We start from the raw sequence: 23,050 nt of genomic DNA, 5'->3' as shown, positions 1-23,050 counted from the left end.
ATGGAGCAGACGCCCCGTAGCACAGCTGTGGGACCAGGAGCAGCCACGGCCCCACACAGGTACTGCCCAGGTGAGCCCTTCCCACGGGTGCTGCAGGCTTCGGAGCGGGGCCGGCCAGTCTCAGAAGTTCCCGTGTCGCCAGGAGGGGGCCGATGGGGGAGAAGAGCAGGCAAGTGACTTCTGTGGTGCTGACCACCGACCTGGGACTTCAGCACCCGGAGCCCCTGCCGCGCACATAGCAGGCGGGGCCATGGGCTTCCCCATCCTCGGGTGCCACTAGGCCCCCTTTCCCCCATCCTGGATCTTAGATGTAGGGGTGGGGAGACAGAGTGGCAAAGGCCAGAATGCAGTTTGATTTACATCTGAAACACTAATTATGATTTTAGGATGTGACCAGATTGTATTCTATTAGATTGAATATTCAGGATTTATCTTAGGAAAATAAAATTAAGCTTGGCTTATGTTCATTTAAGCTTCAGCCTATGTTCTAGACAGATGACACCCACTGCTCAAACCTTCCCAGATGTTGGCAATTTGAGGACTTTTGATACTTGCAGGAGAGAATTCTAGGTGTGGCTAGGTAGGATGCTGTCCCTCCTGGTTAAGGTAGAGAGTTGACTGTTAGCTGGGATTGTGGGTGTAGAGACTGTTCTCATGGAAGCTGAGTAGGCTTGGGCCAAGGATGACACCGTGGTCCTCCGAGAATTAGTATGGTCAGAGGAATAGAACCCACAAAAAAAGGGCAAAGGTATGAGTTGGATCAGCGAGAGAAGAGTTTGAAGCCAGAGGGAGTGATCACTAATGTCAGTGTGACAGGCTAGAGCATACACATGGCTCTGACTTTGCAGGGCTCCAGTGACCTCCAGGGTGAGCAGGGAGGGAGGGGGATGAGGTGATAAGTATTGTCAGGCTGGTCATTTTTCCAGGACACAGCGTGGCTGTGGTTCTGGGCCGGGCTCATAGCAAGGAAGAGATGGAAGATTTCAGAGAGACAAAGTCAGTAGAAGAAAATCCCAAAGGACACAGGAGGGTCTTCAGCAGAGAGGAGGATGTCCTTGAAGTGGATGAGGGACATCCCATTTCATGGGACAGGAGAAGGAGAGCAGGAGCCCTGGTCAGTACAGATTGGTTCAGAGATGGTTGGTCATGAAACACCACTTGGCTCCACATTCTGGATGAAGTAGGAAATGTGCTTGTCTGTCAGAGTAAAGTCGGGAGAGCCCTCTGGCCTTCAGAAAAACCTTGGAAATTTGGAGCAGAGAAGGCTGGGAGAGCAAGCCATTACAAAGCAAGTAAAGACTGACCCATATTGCTTAGTCCCTCGTAGAGGCTGGAGATGCCATTTCTAGAAGGATGATCTTAAATTGCTGTGTGACTTTCTCCAGCAAAGATGCTTTCAGAAGCAGAGAGAGGGATGTCAGGGTCGTATGAGCTGGGAGTCCAAGTAAGCTAACGGGCCTGGACATCACAGTGGCTTGGAGAACAGCTCTGAGCATCCTTCCTGCCCGCAGAGTGGTCTCCTCAGGGTGACCGGGGACTTGGGTTTCTCCTGGCTTGTGCAACCTCAGCCCCATCACTGCATCTAGCCAGAAGGGGGGAGCACAGTGGGTCCCATCCAGTGTCAGCCTTGGAAGTCAGCGCTCAGTCCTACAGCAGAAAGGAGGTGAGCCTGCAGAGTCAACGACTATCACCCAGAACGTAAGAGACAGGCTGAGCTGTCCTGAGCTCGAGCCATGCACTGGACAGATTGAGTCATGCTGATGGATTCTGGAGGGCGAGCGGGGGCTGTCTGAGGCTGGGACCTGAGTGCCGCTGTCCTGGGTGCTCCCTTGCTGGGCTTTGACCTGCAGATCCCCACCCACTCTGCAGGACAGGAGTGTGCCCTCCTTAGCAGAGTCTGACTGTAGACCGTCAAAAGCCTGTCTGGCCTTGTGCCCGCTGGGGAGGGCATTTCTCCTGCCCAGCCCCCCATCTATGAAGGTGACAGGTCCAGTGAACACCTGGCAGTTAGTAAGGAAATAACAGGATACGCCCCTGGCCTTGCAGCTCAGCCACGTACCGGTGGGTCTCCAGCAGCTTGGTAGCAGGTTCCTGATGGAGGAGCTGCAGGCAGACACCCCCAAGCCGCTCTCGAGCAGCCCGAGCCGGTGGGGGACATGGAGCCAGGACAACAGAGGGTCTCGGGCACCTTGAGCTCCTGCACAGGAGGCCCCCCCATCCGTTCATGTTGCCTGGTACATCAGGCCCTGCTTTGAACAGGCATAAGACGTGCTGACAGCTGGGGAGACAGCGTGAAGAAACAGCTGACTCGAGACCCGGACTGGCAGCGGGTGCAGGTCCCCGAGGGAGTGGACGGGGTGCGGCAGCCGCATGGTCAGCATGTTCCCGGCTCTGGTCGGAAAAGCTGACGTTGTGGCAGAGCAGATGCGACTGCTGGGGTGGGGGACACACTCTAGACAGGATCAGAAGGATCGCTGCAGGTGAAGCAGGGCCACGAGCTGCTCACTGGGCTGTGCCCCACTGGCGGGAACCATGGCAAAAGGAACTTCGCAGATGAGAAGGGAAAGAGTAAAGAACGACGGAGGGAGCCGAAGCCTCGAGCAGAGCCTCCGGGAAGCGAGGGGCAGTCTCAGAAGGTGTGAGGTGCCTGTTACGGGGACAGCTGCCAGAGAGGACAGAGCAGATGCGTGGCTGGAGCCGGCCTCAATGACAGACACCAAACCACAGATCCCAAAGCTCAAACCAGAAGCCAGGCCAAGGCCACAAAGTCTACAGGCATGTGTGCCCTGTTGAGACTACAAGCTGACGGAGGAGGGAACCCTGACAGAGCCCAGAGAGAGGAAGAGCGCCAGCCTGGGGAAGGTGCAGACCGTGGCCCACCAGGGCAGGCCGCACCCAGGGCAGCAGCTCACTCCTGGCCAAGGCAGGTGGCAGATGGCAAGTTCCCGGAATGTTCTGACCAGCCTGAGGGGAGAAGCAGCCCCGCTGGTGGGCTGGCTGGACTCTTCCAGAGCCTGGCAGGGAGGAGATAGCTCTGTGCTTAACCCGGTCACACGGTTTAGACATTTAGAGCGCGCAAGCCCTCTGGCCTCTGCTATCGTCCCAGTCCCCCTCCCAGAAGACCAGCTCCGCCAGCAGGAAGGGCTGTGTGCGTGTGCCTTTGTGTGTGCACCGTGTGCCGCCAGACCTCTGCAGCAGCGCCCCTGCACCAGCCTGCGGGCTCTGTCCTCCTGGCCCTGCTGGGTTGGAATCTCGGGTGGGGGCCTCCCTCGGCTGGGCCGGGTGGACTCCCGTGGGCGTGTGGGGCGCCGTAGACGGCTGTGTGTGCTGCTTCACGAGATGCGAACTCCACTTCTGCAGTTTTCAGAAACGCTCTTTCCTTCGTCTCCTTTACGGCGCTCGATCCCAGCTCACACGTATTTCCTTGTCCTCTGGAGGAGTCTCCCTGCATGTGTCTGGTACCAGCCCTTCGTCTCACGCTGGGGCCGTGTCAGCTTCAGCATGAAGGTTTTCCTCAGTCCCTGCATTTTCTGTGACAACAGGAATGATACTTAATTTCTGTTTCACTGTCTTGATTTTCTGTTTTATTTCTGTTAGCGCGCGCAGTAGTCTGCCAGCCGGTCTGGTCCTCACGATGTGAACGCGCACTCCTAGTCCGTTACTGGGGCAGGAAGTGGAACTTCACCCGCACTCCAGAAGCTTCCGTCCCCTGCCCTTTCCTCCCCCAAAATGGCCACTGTCCTCCCCTATGTAACCGACCTATTTTTGTTGGATTGTGAAGTTAACACAAAATGGCAGCTGCGTGAGAGAGATTCCTCTAGGTCTGGCTTCTGCGGCACAGACCTGCTCACGTGTGAAGCAGGTCCCAGCACTCTGCTCACGGCCACATCTGTGCACGAGTCCACGACGTGAGTAAACCATAATCGTGTGACGTGGCCTTCTGCGTTTGGGGGACCTTTGGTTTCCCGCCAGATGCTGGCCGTTACGGCGTTGGTGTGCGTGTGTCTGGGTGCGCACAGATACAGCTCTCTTGGGCGGCCGCCTGAGGAGTGAGGTTGCCGGGCCCAAGGCGCGACTGCATTCATTTCACGTGACTAGTCTTCCCGACAAGCACACCCGATTTCATTCCTCCCAGTGGTGGGAGTTCAGGTTCCTCTGGGACCTTGTGCGCACCTGCACTGTCCATTTTTTCCCAGTTTCAGCATTCTCGTGGGTGTGTGTTGGTGCCACCGTGTTCCTGTTGCCATTTCCCTGACCACTACTGAGGTTGTGCTTCCTTCGTGGGTTTATCGTCTGCCCAGGCATCGCAGTTTGAGAATTACGAGTGGGCGTCCTTAACTGTCTTTCCCGTGGGCGGCTCGTCCTCCTCTCTGTACACATTGCTGCTGTGAGCGCGCGGCCCGTCAGGGCACGACTTCCTCCCACTCTCTCTGCCTCCTCGTGCTCTTTGTGGTGTCTTGATAAATAGCGATTCTTAATTCTAACGTAATCCAATCTTTTCTCTTTTTGTGGTTTAAGAAACCTTCCTGTGCCGTAGGTCGTGACGATACTGTCCTCCAGCAGTTTCTGCGTCACCTTCCCCACATTTCTGTAGGTCTGGAACTGGGCTTTATGTTTCCTGTGAAGATGGGGCAGTTTCTAGTTTCCCCATGTAGACACCGTGGGCCCGAAGCACGTTGAAGGTCCGTCCTGCCTTCGTGGCAACACGGCTTCGGTCCCACGCGCCTGCGGCGGATGCGTGCCCGGTTCCTGTGTCCGGGTGGTCATCTTCTACTCTGGGGGGTTGGGTTGGGGTTGCATTCACTGTCCACAGAGCTTGGGTGAACACTGCGTATCCTTTTTGTTTCTTCAGGTATGAATTAATTTTCTCGATAATGTTTTATGAGTTTTCTCTGTAGAGCTCCACACACCTTTTGTTCGATTTTTTTTGTTTTGTTTTAGGTAGTTAGATTTTGTTGACGCTGTTTCAGTTGTTATCTTCTTGAAATGTCGCTTTCTCCTTACTGCCGCATGAGGGACGGCCGCACGGAGGAGGGTACACGTTGCGAGGAGCACTGGGTGTTTCATGTGATGATGCGTCATTGAACGCTACGTCCAGAGCGAATGGGTGCACAGCGGCTAACTGAACATCGTAAAAACCACGCATGTGGAGTTGCAGTGAAGGCATTTATTCCCAAATTGGTCTCCCATTAAAAATATTAAATGCATACGTTGCGTTTTAATTACAGGTCCCAGTCCCATGTTGAGTGTTGTTGTCTCACAAATTTACTGTCTTGGGGCGCCTGGGGGACTCAGTCAGTTAAACGACTCCCTCTTGATTTTGGCTCAGGTCATGATCTCGGGGTTGTGGGATGGAGCCCTGGGTCAGGCCCCACACTGGCGTGTTGAACAGCCTCTCTCTTCTTCTGCCTCACCCCTCAAAAACATTTCGTTTCAGTGTTTGGCTGATAGTTTTTTAAATGAGAAGCTTGGTGACTCGTAGCACAAGACTGTGCTGGGGCCACCTCGGGGCCCTGGGGAAGCCACTTCCTATCTCTGTGAGGCAGGGAGATGGTGGGTCCCTGATGTGTGGCTCAGAGGCGCACAGAAGCACGTGGCGGTTTTCTGTCCGTTTGGGCTGCTGCTGTGTGAGACCAGAGTGCAGGATGACCCGAACAGGTCGCTGCCGCTGTTTTTACTCGGACTCCACACACTGCCGCGTGAGGACGGAGTGGTGGGGCGGCCACCCTGAAGATGCTGGGCCAAGTCCAGTTCTTCCTGCAGCCCTGCTGACTCACAGACTTGGCCAGGCCAGTACTAGTTCCTCAGTAGCACGGCCACAGCGGCCCTGACCGTCCTGGCCAGGCCTGAACCACTCTTCTGCGCCTGCCCCCTCACGAGCTTGGCGGACAGGCTGCGCGATCCGCCTTCCTTCCTGTCCCTCTGCTGTTGAGACGGTGACGTGTGTGACCAGAGGCGGAGGGGCCAGCAGCCCACTGGCCCTCCTGTTGGAGGACGCTGTCCTGATGATTGGATTTCAAGAGGGGAAGGTCTGCGGCACCACGTTGGCTTTTCCGTAACAGCATTTTTGCTCGGATCTGAAACAGGTCGATCAGAGGAGAAGTAAACGCATGGTCGTGACTTTAGCAAGAACAGGAGTGGTGGCGGCGGGCTTCAGTGAGCAAGTCCCATGTACCAGCCGTGGGCCAGGCTACAGAGGTTCCAGGATGGTGTCCCAGGCAGGCAGCCCGACTCGTCCGTGCGGAGGGCCCTGAGGGGATGGGGTGCGCCTTTCTGCCAGAGACCCCAGTGGGCCCAGACATACCTCTCCTTGGAAGAGCTTCCGACGGCCACGCTGGGAGGCGCGTGGGGCCAGCCGCCTGGTTGTGTGGAGCCGGACTGCTGCTGCTGGAGAGGCAGCACTCTGCCCGCGTGCCTGCCGGTGGTGCCCGTGTCAGCGCTGCCCCAGTCAGTTACCGGCTGCGCATCTGCAGAGGAAACAAAGACGGTGCATTTGCACCCAGGCCACGTGACATCACAGCCCTTCTCGCAGCCTCTGTGCACACATCCCTGCGCGCACGGACCGTGCTTGGGGAGCGGGGCCCAGGATGAAGCGCGAGCCCCTGAGCCCTGGGAAGGCACGTGTGCCGAGGCCTGCCTGGGGCTATTGTTGCGGTGATGGGTGGATGGGAAGACAGGGTGTGCTGCTGGGTATTACAGGTACTTAAAATAGTCTGGGAAGAATTAATTCGTTTAAATTCTAGTCATTATGGTGCCATTTCCTACCATCTTGTCATACTTATTTTGAAAGGAAATTGAAGAAAAATTAGCTTACCTGCGGTGGATCATTGTTTAAGAGAAATCTGATGACCAGACCGCACTTCAGCATCTCCCGGCAGCTTCTTCTGGGGTCTGAATGCGCTCGTGTAAGTTAGATGATTGTCCTGTAGGAGGAATATGTGTCTCACTTTGCTGTTCTCTTAAGAGCATCGTTTAGTAAGGACAGTTAATCAGCAATTAAGTGTCACAACTCTGAGAGATGCTGAAGGACGCGGGGGTGTGGAGTGCGTCTCTGAGAGTCCTTCGGGCCTGCACTTCCACGTGCCCCCACCCTGGCTCTTGGGGGACACCTTCCTGCCCGACCCTCAGGGCTCCACACACCCCGCCCGTCCCTGCTTGGAGCTCGGTAGAACCCACTAGGGCGTGGGAGGGACAACTTTGAGGTAGAACAGGCAGGTGGGGGGGTATTTGTCCTTTGACTACTTTGCTGCCGGATAAAAGACTTGCTTTGTTGACTCTTTACTTCCTTGGTAGTCATTTTGGTTAATCATTTTCTTTTTAGTCTGTACTTTCCTCAAAGTAGGTAGTGCCGTGTCAGCAACTTTTAGCACATTTAAATAAAAACACTAAAGAGAAGTATTGGTAATCAAGATTTGACCGGGCTTTATTTTATGGACCTGCTGGAAGTGTGTATCGTTAGTGGGAAGTGTCACCAGAGCGGATGGAGATGAGGAGCACATGAGTGGGCCCAGGAAGCGTCCACACTCGGGCTGCGTCCGGCCCAGGACGCCAGACCAGAGGAGGCGGTCAGCCAGGTGTGCTGACCCGTGATGGAGCAGCAAACACCCACGACAGGAGTCGCGCGGCAGCGCCTGGTAAAACTGGGCTGGGTGGGAGTGGCCAGGTCGTGGAAGTCAGAAATTAATCAGACTGGAAGTGAACTATTTTATGTTAATGTTAGTGTGGGACTACGCTCATTAAAGTAAACCAGGTCTGTGTGCATTTATGTTTTGTTGCCTGGAGCATTTTTGCCTGCATCTTTTTTTCATGTAGAACATAGCAAGACGAACTCCACTGTTAAACCAGCTCACGGGGGGTCCGTCCCCCAGTCGAGATGGCACAGCCACTCGGAAATCTTACTGCCACTTGTCTCCTCACGTCCGGCCTGGCTGCTCTGTCGTAAGACTTTATTTTTGAGCACCAAGGCCTGATAGACCACCTCCAGGATTCTGAGACTCTTCTCAGATCGCTGAGGAGCCGCGACCCCGGACCCTCTTCCGGCTGTGTCACGTGTGTTCTCCGTGGGCCGCTGAGGCCCGGGGAGCTCTCTGTGCAGACCCCCTTGGCCGTGGCCATTCCCGGCTTCTGCTATAAACAACCTCATCCAGAGGGAGAACCTGGTGAGTATATTCTGCCATAAGACAATTCACTAATTACTAGAATTTTAGCTCTCTTAGTTTAGGGCAACCTTTTCGTCATTACGTGGCATGCTTGTTTTTAGCAGCTAATATGTGTAATTACATTTAAAATAAGTGGCTCCGAGTGCTTTAACAGCATTTTGGTATTAGTGTTGTGACCTAGCAGTTGTCTTCTGGTGGCTGAATAATTAATTTGTGTCTAAGAGCTTTTACGTTTGATAGTTGCCTAACACGGGGTTTCCTTGTGGAAGGCTTGCTGGCTTCGGTGACCCTGGCTGCCATCTGGTACAGATTCAGAGTGCTTCTGTCATCTGCTACTAATTGCTGTCACCTGCAGGTTGCCGTCCCCCAGAGCTGAGCATGTGTGATCAGGACGCATACGGCCTTTCGGAGTAGGGTCCTCCCCGCGCACAGACGCACCCCTGGAAGGGGGGCACAGCCACGGGCTGTGGCGTTTCTCAGTACAAGCATGTGGAGGTTCGTCTGTGTTTTCGTGCACAAGGTATGAATGATGGTGACCGTTTGAGGAAGGTAATTAATCGACTAAATCCTGGCATTGTGTCCGTCTTAGGATTTGTTTGAAGGGCTCTAGCACTTAGTCGCCTGTTCAGGCTGGTAAGATGGTTTCCACGGCATTTCACGGAAGACTTCCCTAACTCCTCTTCTGTGAGCGGGTAAACTTTAGTCAGGGCGCTCGCCTCTAGCACCATATTATATTAATGTATTTTACTTGTAATTTAGAGAACAAGAAGAATGCCCTGATTTGAAGGCTAAACTGTCCCCCGTGGCACTGGCACAGCTGATAATCGCGAACTAGAAAGATGTGTATATCAGATAGTTTACAAAATGAAGCCAGCTGTGTTTCCCTACATACTGTGGCTTCCTGACATGCATCATTAAACCTTATTAGCTACTTCCTTTTACAAAGATTCTTGTAGTCTTGAACATTGCATATTAACATTTTCTGCCCCTCCAACTGGAAATTATTTGCTTTATTGTAGAGTGTCAACTTGCTCTGGTTTCTGACGCGTTCTAATTGGTACTTTAGAGTGTAATCATCGTGAGATAGCGCGCCATGCATTTCTTTATTTGGAAATTAATACAGACCTTTTCACTTTATCTGTCAATCTGGGCAACTTTTCACACAATTCCTAACTCCTGGGATTGCTTACAAGCCATTAAGTATGAAATGGCTCATAAAATGTCTTTGAAGACCTAAAGTAACACAAAAATTTTAGATGTTTAAAATAGTGTTACATTTTGCCAAGATACCACTGAGGAAGCTCTTACGTGGTTTTCATAATAAAGGAGGTAAAGCAGATGGAAAGTTTCTTCAGCTACTTCCAGTTTGTCATTTAAAATTTTTAGCAAATCTGCTAAATTACATTTTTTCTTGCAAAACCAGAATGTAAATCATAACTGCGGACTGACTGAAAGTCAGATGTTAGACCGACCGGCCACTCTCCGCTGGGTCTCTCTCTGTCTGTAATTCTTCGTTGGCCACACGAGGGGGTCATTCACTGCTCATGCTGACCGAGGGGTGCACAGAGCAGGGCGGAGCGAGTCCCTGAGTTCACGACAGTGTCATCCCGCGACGGTTGAGACCCCGGTCTCAGGTGTGTTGCTGGTCTCCCCTGTGCTTGACACGGGCACGGTCGGGGGCCGTGCGTCTCATTACCAGGGAGCTTCACGAGCTCTGTGAACCGAGCTCCTGGCTTGCAGGCCAGTAAATATCTCCGTCATAGGTCTTGTCAAGCCAGCCAACGACTCTTGACTTAAAAGCACTATTGAGTGGTTTATGTAACGATGGGTGCCGGATGTTTGGAGATTGGGGCAGAGACCTTAAATGGTCCATAAATTCCTGCACATTTACACAGTCATCTACGAAACATGGAGGGGAGACAGTGACGCGTGGCCGGACGCCATTGCAGCCTTCGTGTGACGTGCAGCCAGCGGTGTCACGCGGGTCCCCGCGGGGCTGCTAGAAGGGGCTCACGCGTGGAGCCCTGCTAAGCCAGACGCACCGCTAGGGCGGCCCGGCGTCCTTTTCCCGCTCACCGTCCTCCCTCCCCGCCCCAGGGTGTGGGACTCGACCTGGCGGCTCCACAGGCTGCGCTTGGTGTCGGGCTCCAGGCCTTTCTGGAATCCAGCAGTTCTGTGGAAACTGTTGACGAAGGCGGAGAATTCCCCGCACAAGCCACCCCTGCGTGTGTTTGCTGCTGACGGGAGCAGGCGTTTAGATGCAGCGTTTGGAGGCTGGTCACCGAGCAGCTTCAGGCTCCCCTGTATTGTGACCTCTTACGAGAAAGGATCTCAGGTTGCAGATTATGGTTTTATTGAAAATTAATGACCTCATTTACTAGTAAAACTTGAACCATTTCCTTAACGAAATGTTTATAAGGGGAAGAAAACCAGGTGGAAAGCCCCCCTCCCCCCCCCCGTTATGTACAGTTGCTTTTTAAAAAAGGAACAAAAAGCAGCTCTCGTGGCACATTGCCAGGCAGGTCCCAGGGCCAGCGGCTGCTCCGGCCATGTCCCCCCGCTCCCCCGTGCATCCTGTGGACGCCAGTCCTCACTGTGGCCCGTAGCCCCCCACACCCAGCCTTTTCCTGTCACCTGTGGCCCAGTAGTTCCAAGCTGCTCACCAGAATAAGTCCTTCAACACCTCAGTTTCGGGATATCAGAAAGGGACTGCAGGATTATTTTCCAGGTCCTCACGAAGAGTTCAGAGGGTTTCCTGAGGGGAAGCGGTCGTGGTGCTCAGCAGTTGGAGGACGCGGCCGGCGGTCCTGGCTGGGGGGTGATTTCCTTAACACGCAGTCGGGGCGCAGATGTTGGTGCGGGTGTGGCTGCGCCCTCAGCGGTGCGGCACGGCTTCCCAGCCGGCAGTGGTGTACGAGCGCGATCTGGGCAAATACGGGCATGTTTCGGGGTGTTTCTGAAACACACACACAAGATATTTAAAACAGGACTGGACACAGTGCGGAGGAAGTAAAACGCACACATGCACGGGTCTCCTGGAAGAAGACTGTGCCGGCCGGTCCGGCCTCGCCCGTGCAGGCCGGTGGCGAGAGTCGGCGGGAGAGGCTGGCGCGACGCCCCAACCCCTTCTGTGGGAAGCACGGTTTCCCCTTCGGCTCTTGAGGCGCCTAATAAAAGCCTTTCTGTAAAAGTATCAGTACCATTTAGAGTTATTGTTAGAAAAATCTGATTTTCGTGTTGCTAGGAAACAAAGAAATCCCAAGAGTGTCGGGTGTTACCGTGGGCCGAGCCCCTGGGCGTGAGGTGCCTCTTGTACCTGTGACCTGGGTTCTGTCCCTCCTCCCACATCCCTCTAGGCTTTGTCTTTTAAACACAATGACAACATTGCTAGACCCCAAACTCTTAGGGATTGTGTTTGTAGATAGTAAGGATTTGAGAGTAAGTTGATGCAATTTGTAGGGTATCTGTTAAGTATATAATTACCCAAATCAGCTGCTCATTCAATGACATTGAAATCCCAATGCGTGACCTGGAATTCCAGCCCCGTGAATGATGTTGGATGTTAAGGTTTCCGGTGACCGTGGATAGCTTAGGTTTTCGAAGTCATTATTTTAAATTGGTGAGTGGTCTTGGCAAAACCATTAACATGGATGGCTTCCTACACCGTTAGCACAAAACTACGGTAATATGTGCGGGGTCTTGAAGCCGTCACTGTCAGCGGTTGTTACCGTTTTATTGACTGAGTTTGTGTAACAGATGTCAATCCTCGGAAGCCGTGGTGCCGCGGTCCTGTGCCCGTGACCGCAGCGTTCTGGATGCATTCCGGGCGCCTGATCTCCTCCCGGGACGGTGCATTTCTGTTCAGGAAATTCCCCTTCTGTAAGTCTGTCAATTCTGTCTTGAATTCTGCGTGGCAAAAATATATGCTTAGGGTAACCCTTTTTGGCAAAAAAAAAAAAAAAAAAATCTGTACATAAGCTGCCTTCGGCGCGCTGAGTCCGGTGAACGCGCGGTGGAGGTTCGGCACACAGAAAGCAGGATTCAGGATTCACGAGCGCCCTCTGCCGGCCCCACGGCAACATGTCATCCCTTCGCTTTCGGGGTCTCTCCAGCTGGGAGGCTTAGTGTCGGAGCAGCCGCGGGTAGTAACACGAAACGTGGCGGCAGCGCCCGCAGGGTGTACTCCGGGAAGCTCTGGCCTGTGCATGTTAGTCTCATGTCCCTGATTTTCAAATAAATGACTTGGACTGTTGTGAAATAAGATGAAGAGTACTGTACGTTAGGAAATCGGGGTTTTCTTAATACTCAGTGCCGGACTTTGATGTAGCTTGTGCGTGGAGCACGCATGAAATACCCAGATCGTTCCGGGCTGTTTTGCTTGCTTGTACAGACTCACTTTTGTTTTAAATACGTCGTTGATGTGTCCCAAGTTGCATACAGGAGTATATGAAATACTTTGTAATGTTAAAAATTAAAGTTACCACTTATCTTTAAGCCACTGTATTGCTTTAAATTTGATGATTTCTTTTTTTTTTTTTTTAAGATTTTATTTATTTGTCAGAGAGAGAGAGGGAGAGAGAGCGAGCACAGGCAGACAGAATGGCAGGCAGAGGCAGAGGGAGAACCAGGCTCCCTGATGAGCAAGGAGCCCGATGTGGGACTCGATCCCAGGACGCTGGGATCATGACCTGAGCTGAAGGCAGCTGCTTAACCAACTGAGCCACCCAGGCGTCCCAAATTTGATGATTTCTGATACACTGGTTATACTTTAGGGACGGTTCTAAATATGACAGTCGGAGCTGTCAGACAGGAGGCAGCGTGACCGCATCGCCCTTCAGGAGCGTACAGCAAGCCCCGTTTTACACAAACAAATCTGAGGTGCACGCATGTGTGTATACAGATGCTCATAGACAGTCTGCAGTTTTCTGGCATTTTTGTCAGCTGTAAAAAGTACCCTGTTGAGAGGATATGTGTTGTATCAGAAACACAAAAGCCAGTATTGCAGTTTCTCCCACGATCAGCAGGGTCAGTCGTTGGACCAGACAGCTTCATTGGGCACTCAGGCCCCTTCAGACTTAGCAGGTGCGTGTTTGCAGATTTTAGGACCATTTCACCTTGACGGACACGTTGACTGTCGGCCAGCCGACATGTGGTCTGACAGTGTACCTACACCATTCCCGATTTGCACCAGCCCGGCGTACTGAGGGTGCACCTTGAATCCTGCCCGCGCTTGACGTTCCTCCCATCGATGGGCAAGTGGCTTCCCTTCTTGCTGAATAGCTCGTCCTCCCACTAGCACTTTTTTGTTCATGTAAAAAATAATAACCCCATTTTCTCTTTAATTGTTCAACATATCATGGAAAACTGTCTTACGTAATAACTGGGTAGGAAGCCCGGGCAGAAGCCTTCGTTGCTGACTATAGAGGAGTCGGGCAGCATTTATCGGCAGGCAGGAATGTAGGATATGAGATATTCTCCAACAACAAAGTTTCAAATGTGTATTCTGTAAATATACATTTCGATTTTTAAAAATTAAGGTGACATATGTAGCATTAAGAATCGTTGTACTGATACTTATTTGCGGAGCTTTTAAAAGCACAGATTACTGAGCCAATGGACTGAAATGGCTCGGAGAGACGCGGCTTATTTCGCAGATCACTGAGGTGATGAGCAGTAATAACTCAGATGCGTCCGTGGTGTGCGGCCGGCCTGTGTGCGTGTGCGGCCTGTGTGCGTGTGCGGTCGGCCTCTGTGCGTGTGCGGCTAGACTGTGTGCGTGTGCGGTCGGCCTGTGTGCGTGTGAGGCCTGTTTGCGTGTGCGGCTGGACTGTGTGTGTGTGCGGCCGGCCTGTGTGCGTGTGAGGCCTGTGTGCGTGTGCGGCTGGACTGTGTGTGTGTGCGGCCGGCCTGTGTGTGTGTGCGGTCGGCCTGTGTGCGTGTGCGGCTGGACTGTGTGTGTGTGTGCGTGTGCGGCCTGTGTGTGTGTGTGTGTGGCTGGACTGTGTGCGTGTGCGGTCGGCCTGTGTGCGTGTGCGGCCTGTGTGCGTGTGCGGCTGGACTGTGTGCGTGTGCGGTCGGCCTGTGTGTGTGTGCGGTCGGCCTGTGTGCGTGTGCGGCTGGACTGTGTGTGTGTGTGCGTGTGCGGCCTGTGTGTGTGTGTGTGTGGCTGGACTGTGTGCGTGTGCGGTCGGCCTGTGTGCGTGTGCGGCCTGTGTGCGTGTGCGGCTGGACTGTGTGCGTGTGCGGTCGGCCTGTGTGCGTGTGCGGCTGGACTGTGTGCGTGTGCGGTCGGCCTGTGTGCGTGTGGGCCTGTTTGCGTGCGCGGTCGGCCTGTGTGCGGCCTGTGTGCGTGTGCGGCTGGACTGTGTGCGTGTGCGGTCGGCCTGTGTGCGTGTGCGGCCTGTGTGCGTGTGCAGCCTGTGTGCGTGTGCGGCTGGACTGTGTGCGTGTGCGGCCGGCCTGTGTGCGTGTGCGGTCGGCCTGTGTGCGTGTGCGGCTAGACTGTGTGCGTGTGCGGTCGGCCTGTGTGCGTGTGCGGTCGGCCTGTGTGCGGCCTGTGTGCGTGTGCGGCTAGACTGTGTGCGTGTGCGGTCGGCCTGTGTGCGTGTGCGGCTGGACTGTGTGCGTGTGCGGTCGGCCTGTGTGCGTGTGCGGGCGGCCTGTGTGCGGCCTGTGTGCGTGTGCAGCCTGTGTGCGTGTGCGGCTGGACTGTGTGCGTGTGCGGCCGGCCTGTGTGCGTGTGCGGTCGGCCTGTGTGCGGCCTGTGTGCGTGTGCGGCTGGACTGTGTGCGTGTGCGGTCGGCCTGTGTGCGGCCTGTGTGCGTGTGCGGCTAGACTGTGTGCGTGTGCGGTCGGCCTTTGTGCGTGTGCGGTCGGCCTGTGTGCGTGTGCGGCTGGACTGTGTGCGTGTGCGGTCGGCCTGTGTGCGTGTGCGGCTGGACTGTGTGTGTGTGTGCGTGTGCGGCCTATGTGCGTGTGTGGCTGGACTGTGTGCGTGTGCGGTCGGCCTGTGTGCGTGTGCGGCTGGACTGTGTGCGTGTGCGGTCGGCCTGTGTGCGTGTGCGGCTGGACTGTGTGCATGTGCGGTCGGCCTGTGTGCGTGTGCGGCTGGACTGTGTGCGTGTGCGGTCGGCCTGTGTGCGTGTGGGCCTGTTTGCGTGCGCGGTCGGCCTGTGTGCGGCCTGTGTGCGTGTGCGGCTGGACTGTGTGCGTGTGCGGTCGGCCTGTGTGCGTGTGCGGCCTGTGTGCGTGTGCAGCCTGTGTGCGTGTGCGGCTGGACTGTGTGCGTGTGCGGCCGGCCTGTGTGCGTGTGCGGTCGGCCTGTGTGCGGCCTGTGTGCGTGTGCGGCTAGACTGTGTGCGTGTGCGGTCGGCCTGTGTGCGTGTGCGGTCGGCCTGTGTGCGGCCTGTGTGCGTGTGCGGCTAGACTGTGTGCGTGTGCGGTCGGCCTGTGTGCGTGTGCGGCTGGACTGTGTGCGTGTGCGGTCGGCCTGTGTGCGGCCTGTGTGCGTGTGCGGGCGGCCTGTGTGCGGCCTGTGTGCGTGTGCAGCCTGTGTGCGTGTGCGGCTGGACTGTGTGCATGTGCGGCCGGCCTGTGTGCGTGTGCGGTCGGCCTGTGTGCGGCCTGTGTGCGTGTGCGGCTGGACTGTGTGCGTGTGCGGTCGGCCTGTGTGCGGCCTGTGTGCGTGTGCGGCTAGACTGTGTGCGTGTGCGGTCGGCCTTTGTGCGTTTGCGGTTGGCCTGTGTGCGTGTGCGGCTGGACTGTGTGCGTGTGCGGTCGGCCTGTGTGCGTGTGCGGCTGGACTGTGTGTGTGTGTGCGTGTGCGGCCTATGTGCGTGTGTGGCTGGACTGTGTGCGTGTGCGGTCGGCCTGTGTGCGTGTGCGGCTGGACTGTGTGTGTGTGCGGTCGGCCTGTGTGCGTGTGCGGCTGGACTGTGTGCATGTGCGGTCGGCCTGTGTGCGTGTGTGGCTGGACTGTGTGCGTGTGCGGTCGGCCTGTGTGCGTGTGCGGCTGGACTGTGTGTGTGTGCGGTCGGCCTGTGTGCGTGTGTGGCTGGACTGTGTGCGTGTGCGGTCGGCCTGTGTGCGTGTGCGGCTGGACTGTGTGTGTGTGCGGTCGGCCTGTGTGCGTGTGCGGCTGGACTGTGTGTGTGTGCGGTCGGCCTGTGTGCGTGTGCGGCTGGACTGTGTGCGTGTGCGGTCGGCCTTTGTGCGTGTGCGGTTGGCCTGTGTGCGTGTGCGGCTGGACTGTGTGCATGTGCGGTCGGCCTGTGTGCGTGTGCGGCTGGACTGTGTGTGTGTGTGCGTGTGCGGCCTATGTGCGTGTGTGGCTGGACTGTGTGCGTGTGCGGTCGGCCTGTGTGCGTGTGCGGCTGGACTGTGTGTGTGTGCGGTCGGCCTGTGTGCGTGTGTGGCTGGACTGTGTGCGTGTGCGGTCGGCCTGTGTGCGTGTGCGGCTGGACTGTGTGTGTGTGCGGTCGGCCTGTGTGCGTGTGCGGCTGGACTGTGTGCGTGTGCGGTCGGCCTGTGTGCGTGTGCGGCTGGACTGTGTGTGTGTGTGTGCGTGTGCGGCCTATGTGCGTGTGTGGCTGGACTGTGTGCGTGTGCGGTCGGCCTGTGTGCGTGTGCGGCTGGACTGTGTGTGTGTGCGGTCGGCCTGTGTGCGTGTGCGGCTGGACTGTGTGCATGTGCGGTCGGCCTGTGTGCGTGTGTGGCTGGACTGTGTGCGTGTGCGGTCGGCCTGTGTGCGTGTGCGGCTGGACTGTGTGTGTGTGCGGTCGGCCTGTGTGCGTGTGTGGCTGGACTGTGTGCGTGTGCGGTCGGCCTGTGTGCGTGTGCGGCTGGACTGTGTGTGTGTGCGGTCGGCCTGTGTGCGTGTGCGGCTGGACTGTGTGTGTGTGCGGTCGGCCTGTGTGCGTGTGTGGCTGGACTGTGTGCGTGTGCGGTCGGCCTGTGTGCGTGTGCGGCTGGACTGTGTGTGTGTGCGGTCGGCCTGTGTGCGTGTGCGGCTGGACTGTGTGCATGTGCGGCCGGCCTCTGTGTGCAGCAGACACTCAAGGCTTAGTAGTTCACGTCCAAAGATGAGCAAAGAACCAGACTGGAGGGTAGGAGTGGAAGGCCATATAGCACTTTGTAGAAACTAATACTTTTAATTTAAACTCCAACACGGGAAAAGTTACTGCTATAAGATTGAGGAGTTCAAGTTAGTATACGCGTTTCAGTTATTTGAAATACGTAAATAGATGTGAAGGTCTGATGATGACTAATTTTTTTCTTATTTCTTGAAGGTCTACAGAAAGTGGGAAATATAGGGCTGATTTGTTTCAAAGATGTTTAAAAGGATTGTGCTTTTTATAATAAGAATTTCAGTTTGGTTAAAGTGTCACCCTGTCTCAGTTTTCTAGCCAGATCCGAATTCTGAATGATAAGGAGCCAGTGGGCTGGTCCAAGAGACGTTCGGCTGCTGAACGATGAACAACGGCAACATTAGTTTTCCCCTAAGTGGTCTCTCATGTGTACGCTGTACTTCCGCCTGCGTCGGGCCGTCTTGGGTAAATCAGCTGTTAGGCTTTGAGATTGGAGGCTTTTCTGTGTTTCAGAATGTGACCTGTGTACAGGGTTAATATCGGACAAAATAAAATACTAGTTAGCTTTTTGCAAGAGTTTGAATTGGCTTTTTAACCTTTCCCGTCTGACCGTTCTGCTGCTCTAAAATACCTCGGTGTAACAGGTAAGCTAAACGTGAGTTCTAAAAGGATGGGGAAAGCATTTTGATGTTCACTTTGTGCTAATCCGGGGTAATACCATATGGTCAGCACTTTGCGGGTGCCAGGGCCCCTTGTGCTTTTGTCTCACTAAGTTTGTGTAGCACGAGACCTTTGTTCCAGTTTGGGGTGGACTTGGTGGCACGATAGGGGTTTAACTTGGAGATGGATGGGATGGCGCTGTATCTCGGAGATAAGGCGGGCTCTCATTCGTCCATTTACAAAAACCTGACTGATCTTTTCTTGATTAAGCAGGAGAATACCGTATTTACCCTTTATTGTTGGTATAAACCATTATTTTACTGAGAACCATTAGCTATTTAAAACTTGGTACATAAATTAAAGAGGAGCTAAATGGATTTGTGATCGTTGCCATTAGTAGCATTTTAGATTATACAGGCAATTATTGTGTTCATTATCCTAGAACAGCCCCTTTGCAGAACCATTGTGGTGTCTTAGACATTATGCACAAATTTTCCCTTGGAGATTAAAATTTCCAGTAGCGTATTTAATTTTGTTATCACAGTTGTTTCAAATAAAACAAATATTATGACAAGTAGAAGAAAATTTGCTTTACTAATATAGGAAATTACAATAAATGTTGAAAATTGCTTGCTAGTGTACTTAATTTACCTTTTTTTATACAGTCATAATTACTTTGAGTGATTAATAATATATTTTATGGGTGGAAAGGTTTTACAATCATAGCAAAAGGTATTTGGCCCGCTCAGGTGTTTCAAGAAATTTTTTTAAAGAAGGAGGAGAATCACATCAAAAGTGAAGCAGCCAGGTTTCTTTATAAAACTTGTAAGTTTATAAGTTAACTAGTTTTTATACCAACTTCTATTTTTAAGAGTCCAGATTGCATTTTAAGCGAGTTGAAGAAACTTTTTAAGCATGTTTTAGAGAAATGAGTATGAAAATATTAACTATTAACTAAAAGTGGACTTTGTTAGAATTGACAAAAGAAAAAAGAGAGAATTTAGATCCTGCTCTATACTGTAGCTCGGTTGCAGTGATTTTCCAGGAAGAAGAACCTTCCACCAGCACCACCTGAGAGACCGCAGAGCTGTATCCTACTCTGGGAACGTAAAAAGTTCAAAGTGATGTAGCTTCCCTTTGGGTCTGAGGGCTTGGGCGAGGACCTTGTCCGGTGGGCCTCAGGGCTGCGCTGCTCGCGAGTCGGCGGGTGAGCCCAAGCGACTCGGTCGGGCAGGAAGGTGGGAATCCTTGGCGTTGTCCGCGTAGCAGTGTGCCGTGGGCTGCCTTTCCTGTTGGTCCGTATGTGGCATTTTTCCAAAGGAAACTTTGTGCTCGTTTCGGACTGGTTTTGCCCCAGTTTTTACAGCCTTTCGCTGCCGGGATGCAGGGAGAGTGTGAGGCAGTGGTTACGCGTTTTGCAAGACAGTGATTATTTTATTACTGAAAAAAGACCAACTCTGCAAGGCCAGATTAAATCATTCCTTTCACTTTTTAATGGGATTTGGATGAATAGAGTAAAATATGCACTTTGCATTCATTGATAGCATCTTTGGGTTGAGGTAATTGAGTCTTTTTTCCCTGACCGAATGAATAATGACTTCATCTGACCCTCAGCGAGGCCTGACACTCAGGCCTCCTTTGTCACAGCAGAAGGGTCTGGGCTTTGAAACATGCTCTACTTCCTCAGCTTAATTTTTCTTCATTCTAATCCAGAAACCTATTTTTCTCAATAATTCAAGCATAAACTATGTAGGAGTTGAAGTAGCAGAAATTGCAAGGTATTTGTCCTCGTTGGGCGGCTCTTTAAATGCAGTTGGTAAATCCATGCAGGCCCTTCCGGGGCCTGGTTCTCAAGGGAAGAGCAGGCCTTACCAGGCGGGCCTGCTGGAAGTTTCCAGAAGCCCACAAGGGCCGGGTGCAACCTGCCTGCCCTCTGGGGAGGGTGTGAGCACTGTGGGTGGAGGGCCGCGAGGTGACCCCTGGGCCCAGGGGTGACCGCTTGTGCAGGGCGGAGGGCACCCGCGGCCACGCGCAGACTTGAGCATGGGTCCCGGACACAGCCTCAGTTTGGACCGCACCACAGTCCGCGGCCCTGGCACTGTCTTCCCAGGGCGGGGGCAGGGCACAGGAGGGGGCGGGACTTGTGGGGTGGAGGGCGGAGCCTGTGGGCTGGGGACGGAGCCAAGGCCTATGGCTGGATTCCCGAGGGTGCACCGGAGGGAGACCCTGCAGCGTCCCGGTGGGTGGGCAGGCGAACCCAACGCTCCGGGCAAGCGTCGGGTTACTTCTGTGGTTCCCATGTTTCTAGGCTGTTCTTAAAGGCCACAGAGTGGCGTCCGGCAGCAGCGGGACAGACAGAAGGCTGTGTGTCCTGTGATTCTGTCGCTGGTGTTCGTCTTACTCTTCCTGCGGGACTGGCTGTTTCTTGCCGCTGGAGGCTCGGTGGGCCCGTTTCTCATCCCTTGCACTGGCAGGAAGCTCAGCAGACCTTTCTGCTTATTTAATATTTGATATATTTAATTCTGTTTAACGAGCGGACTTCGTCGCAGCTACGCTTGCCCAGACGTTCTGACCACGTTGGGTGTTTTTCTGACCGGACTGGAATGTTCTCGTGCAGGCCTGTAGCAGGTGCTAATCACAACCAGACGCAGGCTGAAGCCCGGGGCGTGGGGAGAGCTAACTTTGTTTTGGCCCAAATTAGGGATTTTCAGAAGTACGAAAAAATAAACCAAGTTGCTAATTAATTAGCTCAGTTATCCTCAAATGTTTTAGTTTGAGAATTATAGTATCATTTATTTCATCAAAGTTAGGGCAGTCGCTTTTTTTTAAATGACGGTCTTTCGCGGTTTGTGTGAGATTGGGGAGGAGCTCCGACGGTGGCACGCGGACGTAGCTGGGAGACTCGGTCACCTGTCAGGGTCCCCGGTGTGAGGAGGAGGCAGGGTGGGCAATCGCCAGGACAGACCGTGGGTTCCCCAGGGCTGGCAGGGAGCCCACCTGGTGAGCAGGTGGGGAGCCCCAGCTCGGGGGTGAGGAGAGCGAGAGTAGCCAGGGTAAGGCCAAGGCCACAGACGTGGGAAGTGCGGACTCAGATTGCAGTGTTTCTAACTCGAAGAACGAGAACAGGAACACGCGCGTGTGGGCTTCCTGTGTGCCCGGGGCTGTCCTCATCTTCACCCCCTGAGTCTTGTTACGGGGCGTGTCTCTAACGGCATTTCACAGATGGGAGCACAGGTGTGCAGTTGCCCCGGTCGCACCGTCAGGCGGCAGAGCCAGCACTCAGATGAGCTTACGTTTTGATTCCTGAGGAAATGTCCTTGCTGTGTGACCCCGACTCTCCCCCTGTGTGGTTCTGAAGCCTTTTTTGGAAAGCCCAAGACCCCGCGTCCACCCACTGCTTTAACACAGTGTGGTCCTCCAACCAGGCGACTCAGCGGGGGGACAGTGTGCAGATTGCCGGAGCTCGAGATCCAAGTTGTGCACCTGTGCCTTGAGGAATAAAGGCTACTTACTGTTTCCCAGATCCCACACAGAATGCACCCCAAAAGGGGTTCATTCCCATGGACATAGCTTCCCCTCACGTTCTGCTCAGCTAAGACGTGATCCACAGAACGAATTTGGGGTTGTGGACCTTACTGGGAGAATCTAAAGAGTAGGATGTCTGCACACTCAAGAGGTATTCACTCAAGCTAATACCTGGTCTGTTGCTTTTCTGCTTAGTCCAGAGAAGGTTTTTTTCAGAGACGCTCCTGGCGGATGGGGATGACGGACACTGTCCTGTTCCCGGGAGCCTCCGTCTGAACGTAAAACCGTTACATGGGATGCACTTGAGCGTCAGTTAGCACATGCGGAGGGACAGACGCTTACCCTCTCCGCAGACTGAGCAGATCTGGTGTCCTTCGCGCTGTCCCCACCCCCTGTCCCAGTCTGCCCGTCTGTTGTCATGGCATTTTCATCTTCAGAAAGGATCTGGGTGCGTTTTGGTTGGGTCCCAGTTGTCTCAGTACATCCGTTCTGGAAGTGCCCTGCGGATCGTGACTCCCTTTCGGAAATTCTGCTTCAATCTCTAAGAGGCTTTTTAGGAGAAGAGTGGAGGTCATTCCATTTTGGGTTTTGTTGTAGATAAGGTCACACCAGAGGAAGCTTGAGGATGTCGTTCATTACTGTCATGTATCCCAGTTTGTGATGCCGCGGACATTATGGTCATGCCCTAATTCTGTGTGTCCCTTTCAGGTTGGGTTGTTGGACCTTGAACTCAACCAGCTGACCAAAGCACTGTTTGGGGCTCTCGTCGCTCTCTCGGTCATCATGGTAGCCTTACAAGGGTTTGCAGGTCCGTGGCAGCGCAACCTGTTCCGGTTCCTCCTCCTCCTCTCCTACATCATCCCCATCAGGTACGTGTAAGAATTAAGGTAAAGCAGAGAGCTGGTCTCACTGAGTATGACTTATGGGCATTTATTCTGTCGGAGAGCAGGAAGGCCGCGCAGAGCCGCAGAGGGAGCAGCCGAGAGCGCTGGTGACGGCGACGAGGCGCGTTTCTGTAGCAGATACCGTGGGGGGCAAAGTCCATTTTGTTAGCGCAATCTGGAAATCTCACGCTTTTTCCTTGTGTGAGTGTTTTGATAATATATTCAAGAATTGGGAGGTGTTTCTGGATAAACCATGAACGGTTTTGTTTACATCTGATAGACTTTGTTTCCAGTACCGTCGGACCACTGGATCCACACGTGTCACTACAGCAGATGGCGGAAGACGCCGGTGCGTCTGTCAAGTGAGATAACGTAGGAGCGAGGCGGTCTTTACGACAAACGATTTCTCGGTGATAACGCATCCTATGCGACATCGGGGCGTAAATAATTAATTAGCGTCTGTTGAGTTTAATTGCTAACATTCGCAGTACAAAGAGATGTGAGTCCGTTCTAAAATATTTCCACAAATACATTGTAGAAGATGCTTCATGTCTGTGACTGGACGCTTTGGCGTGAGTGAGCAGTTAGAGCCCAATAAACCCTGAGTGAAGCGGGAAGCAGCATCTTCTGTGACAGAACAGAGGCAGACAGGCTAGAGCGCTCCTGCCAGGGCTGGAAACGTTCTGAAGAGAAAAGCGTCTTTACAGACCAGCTTTCTCCACAAGTTTGTCTGAAG

At 53.8% G+C, this 23,050-nt stretch overlaps 1 protein-coding gene across 7 annotated transcripts in view; it reads left to right on the top strand.

Annotated features, from left to right (window-relative positions):
- Positions 1-23,050, top strand: part of ATP9B (ATPase phospholipid transporting 9B (putative)) — a 230,402-nt gene that overhangs the window by 130,377 nt on the left and 76,975 nt on the right. For all 7 annotated transcript variants that reach the window (XM_047696257.1, XM_047696254.1, XM_047696256.1 and 4 more), the window contains one exon: positions 22,139-22,299. In XM_047696257.1, the coding sequence (XP_047552213.1) occupies positions 22,139-22,299 (161 nt within the window). The remainder of the gene's footprint in view (positions 1-22,138; positions 22,300-23,050) is intronic.

Source organism: Lutra lutra, chromosome 12, assembly GCF_902655055.1.
Source record: "Lutra lutra chromosome 12, mLutLut1.2, whole genome shotgun sequence".
In the NCBI taxonomy this organism is placed as follows: domain Eukaryota; kingdom Metazoa; phylum Chordata; class Mammalia; order Carnivora; family Mustelidae; genus Lutra; species Lutra lutra.
The sequence above is the reverse complement of the archived record's forward strand: the minus strand, read 5'-3'. Positions and strand labels throughout refer to the sequence as shown.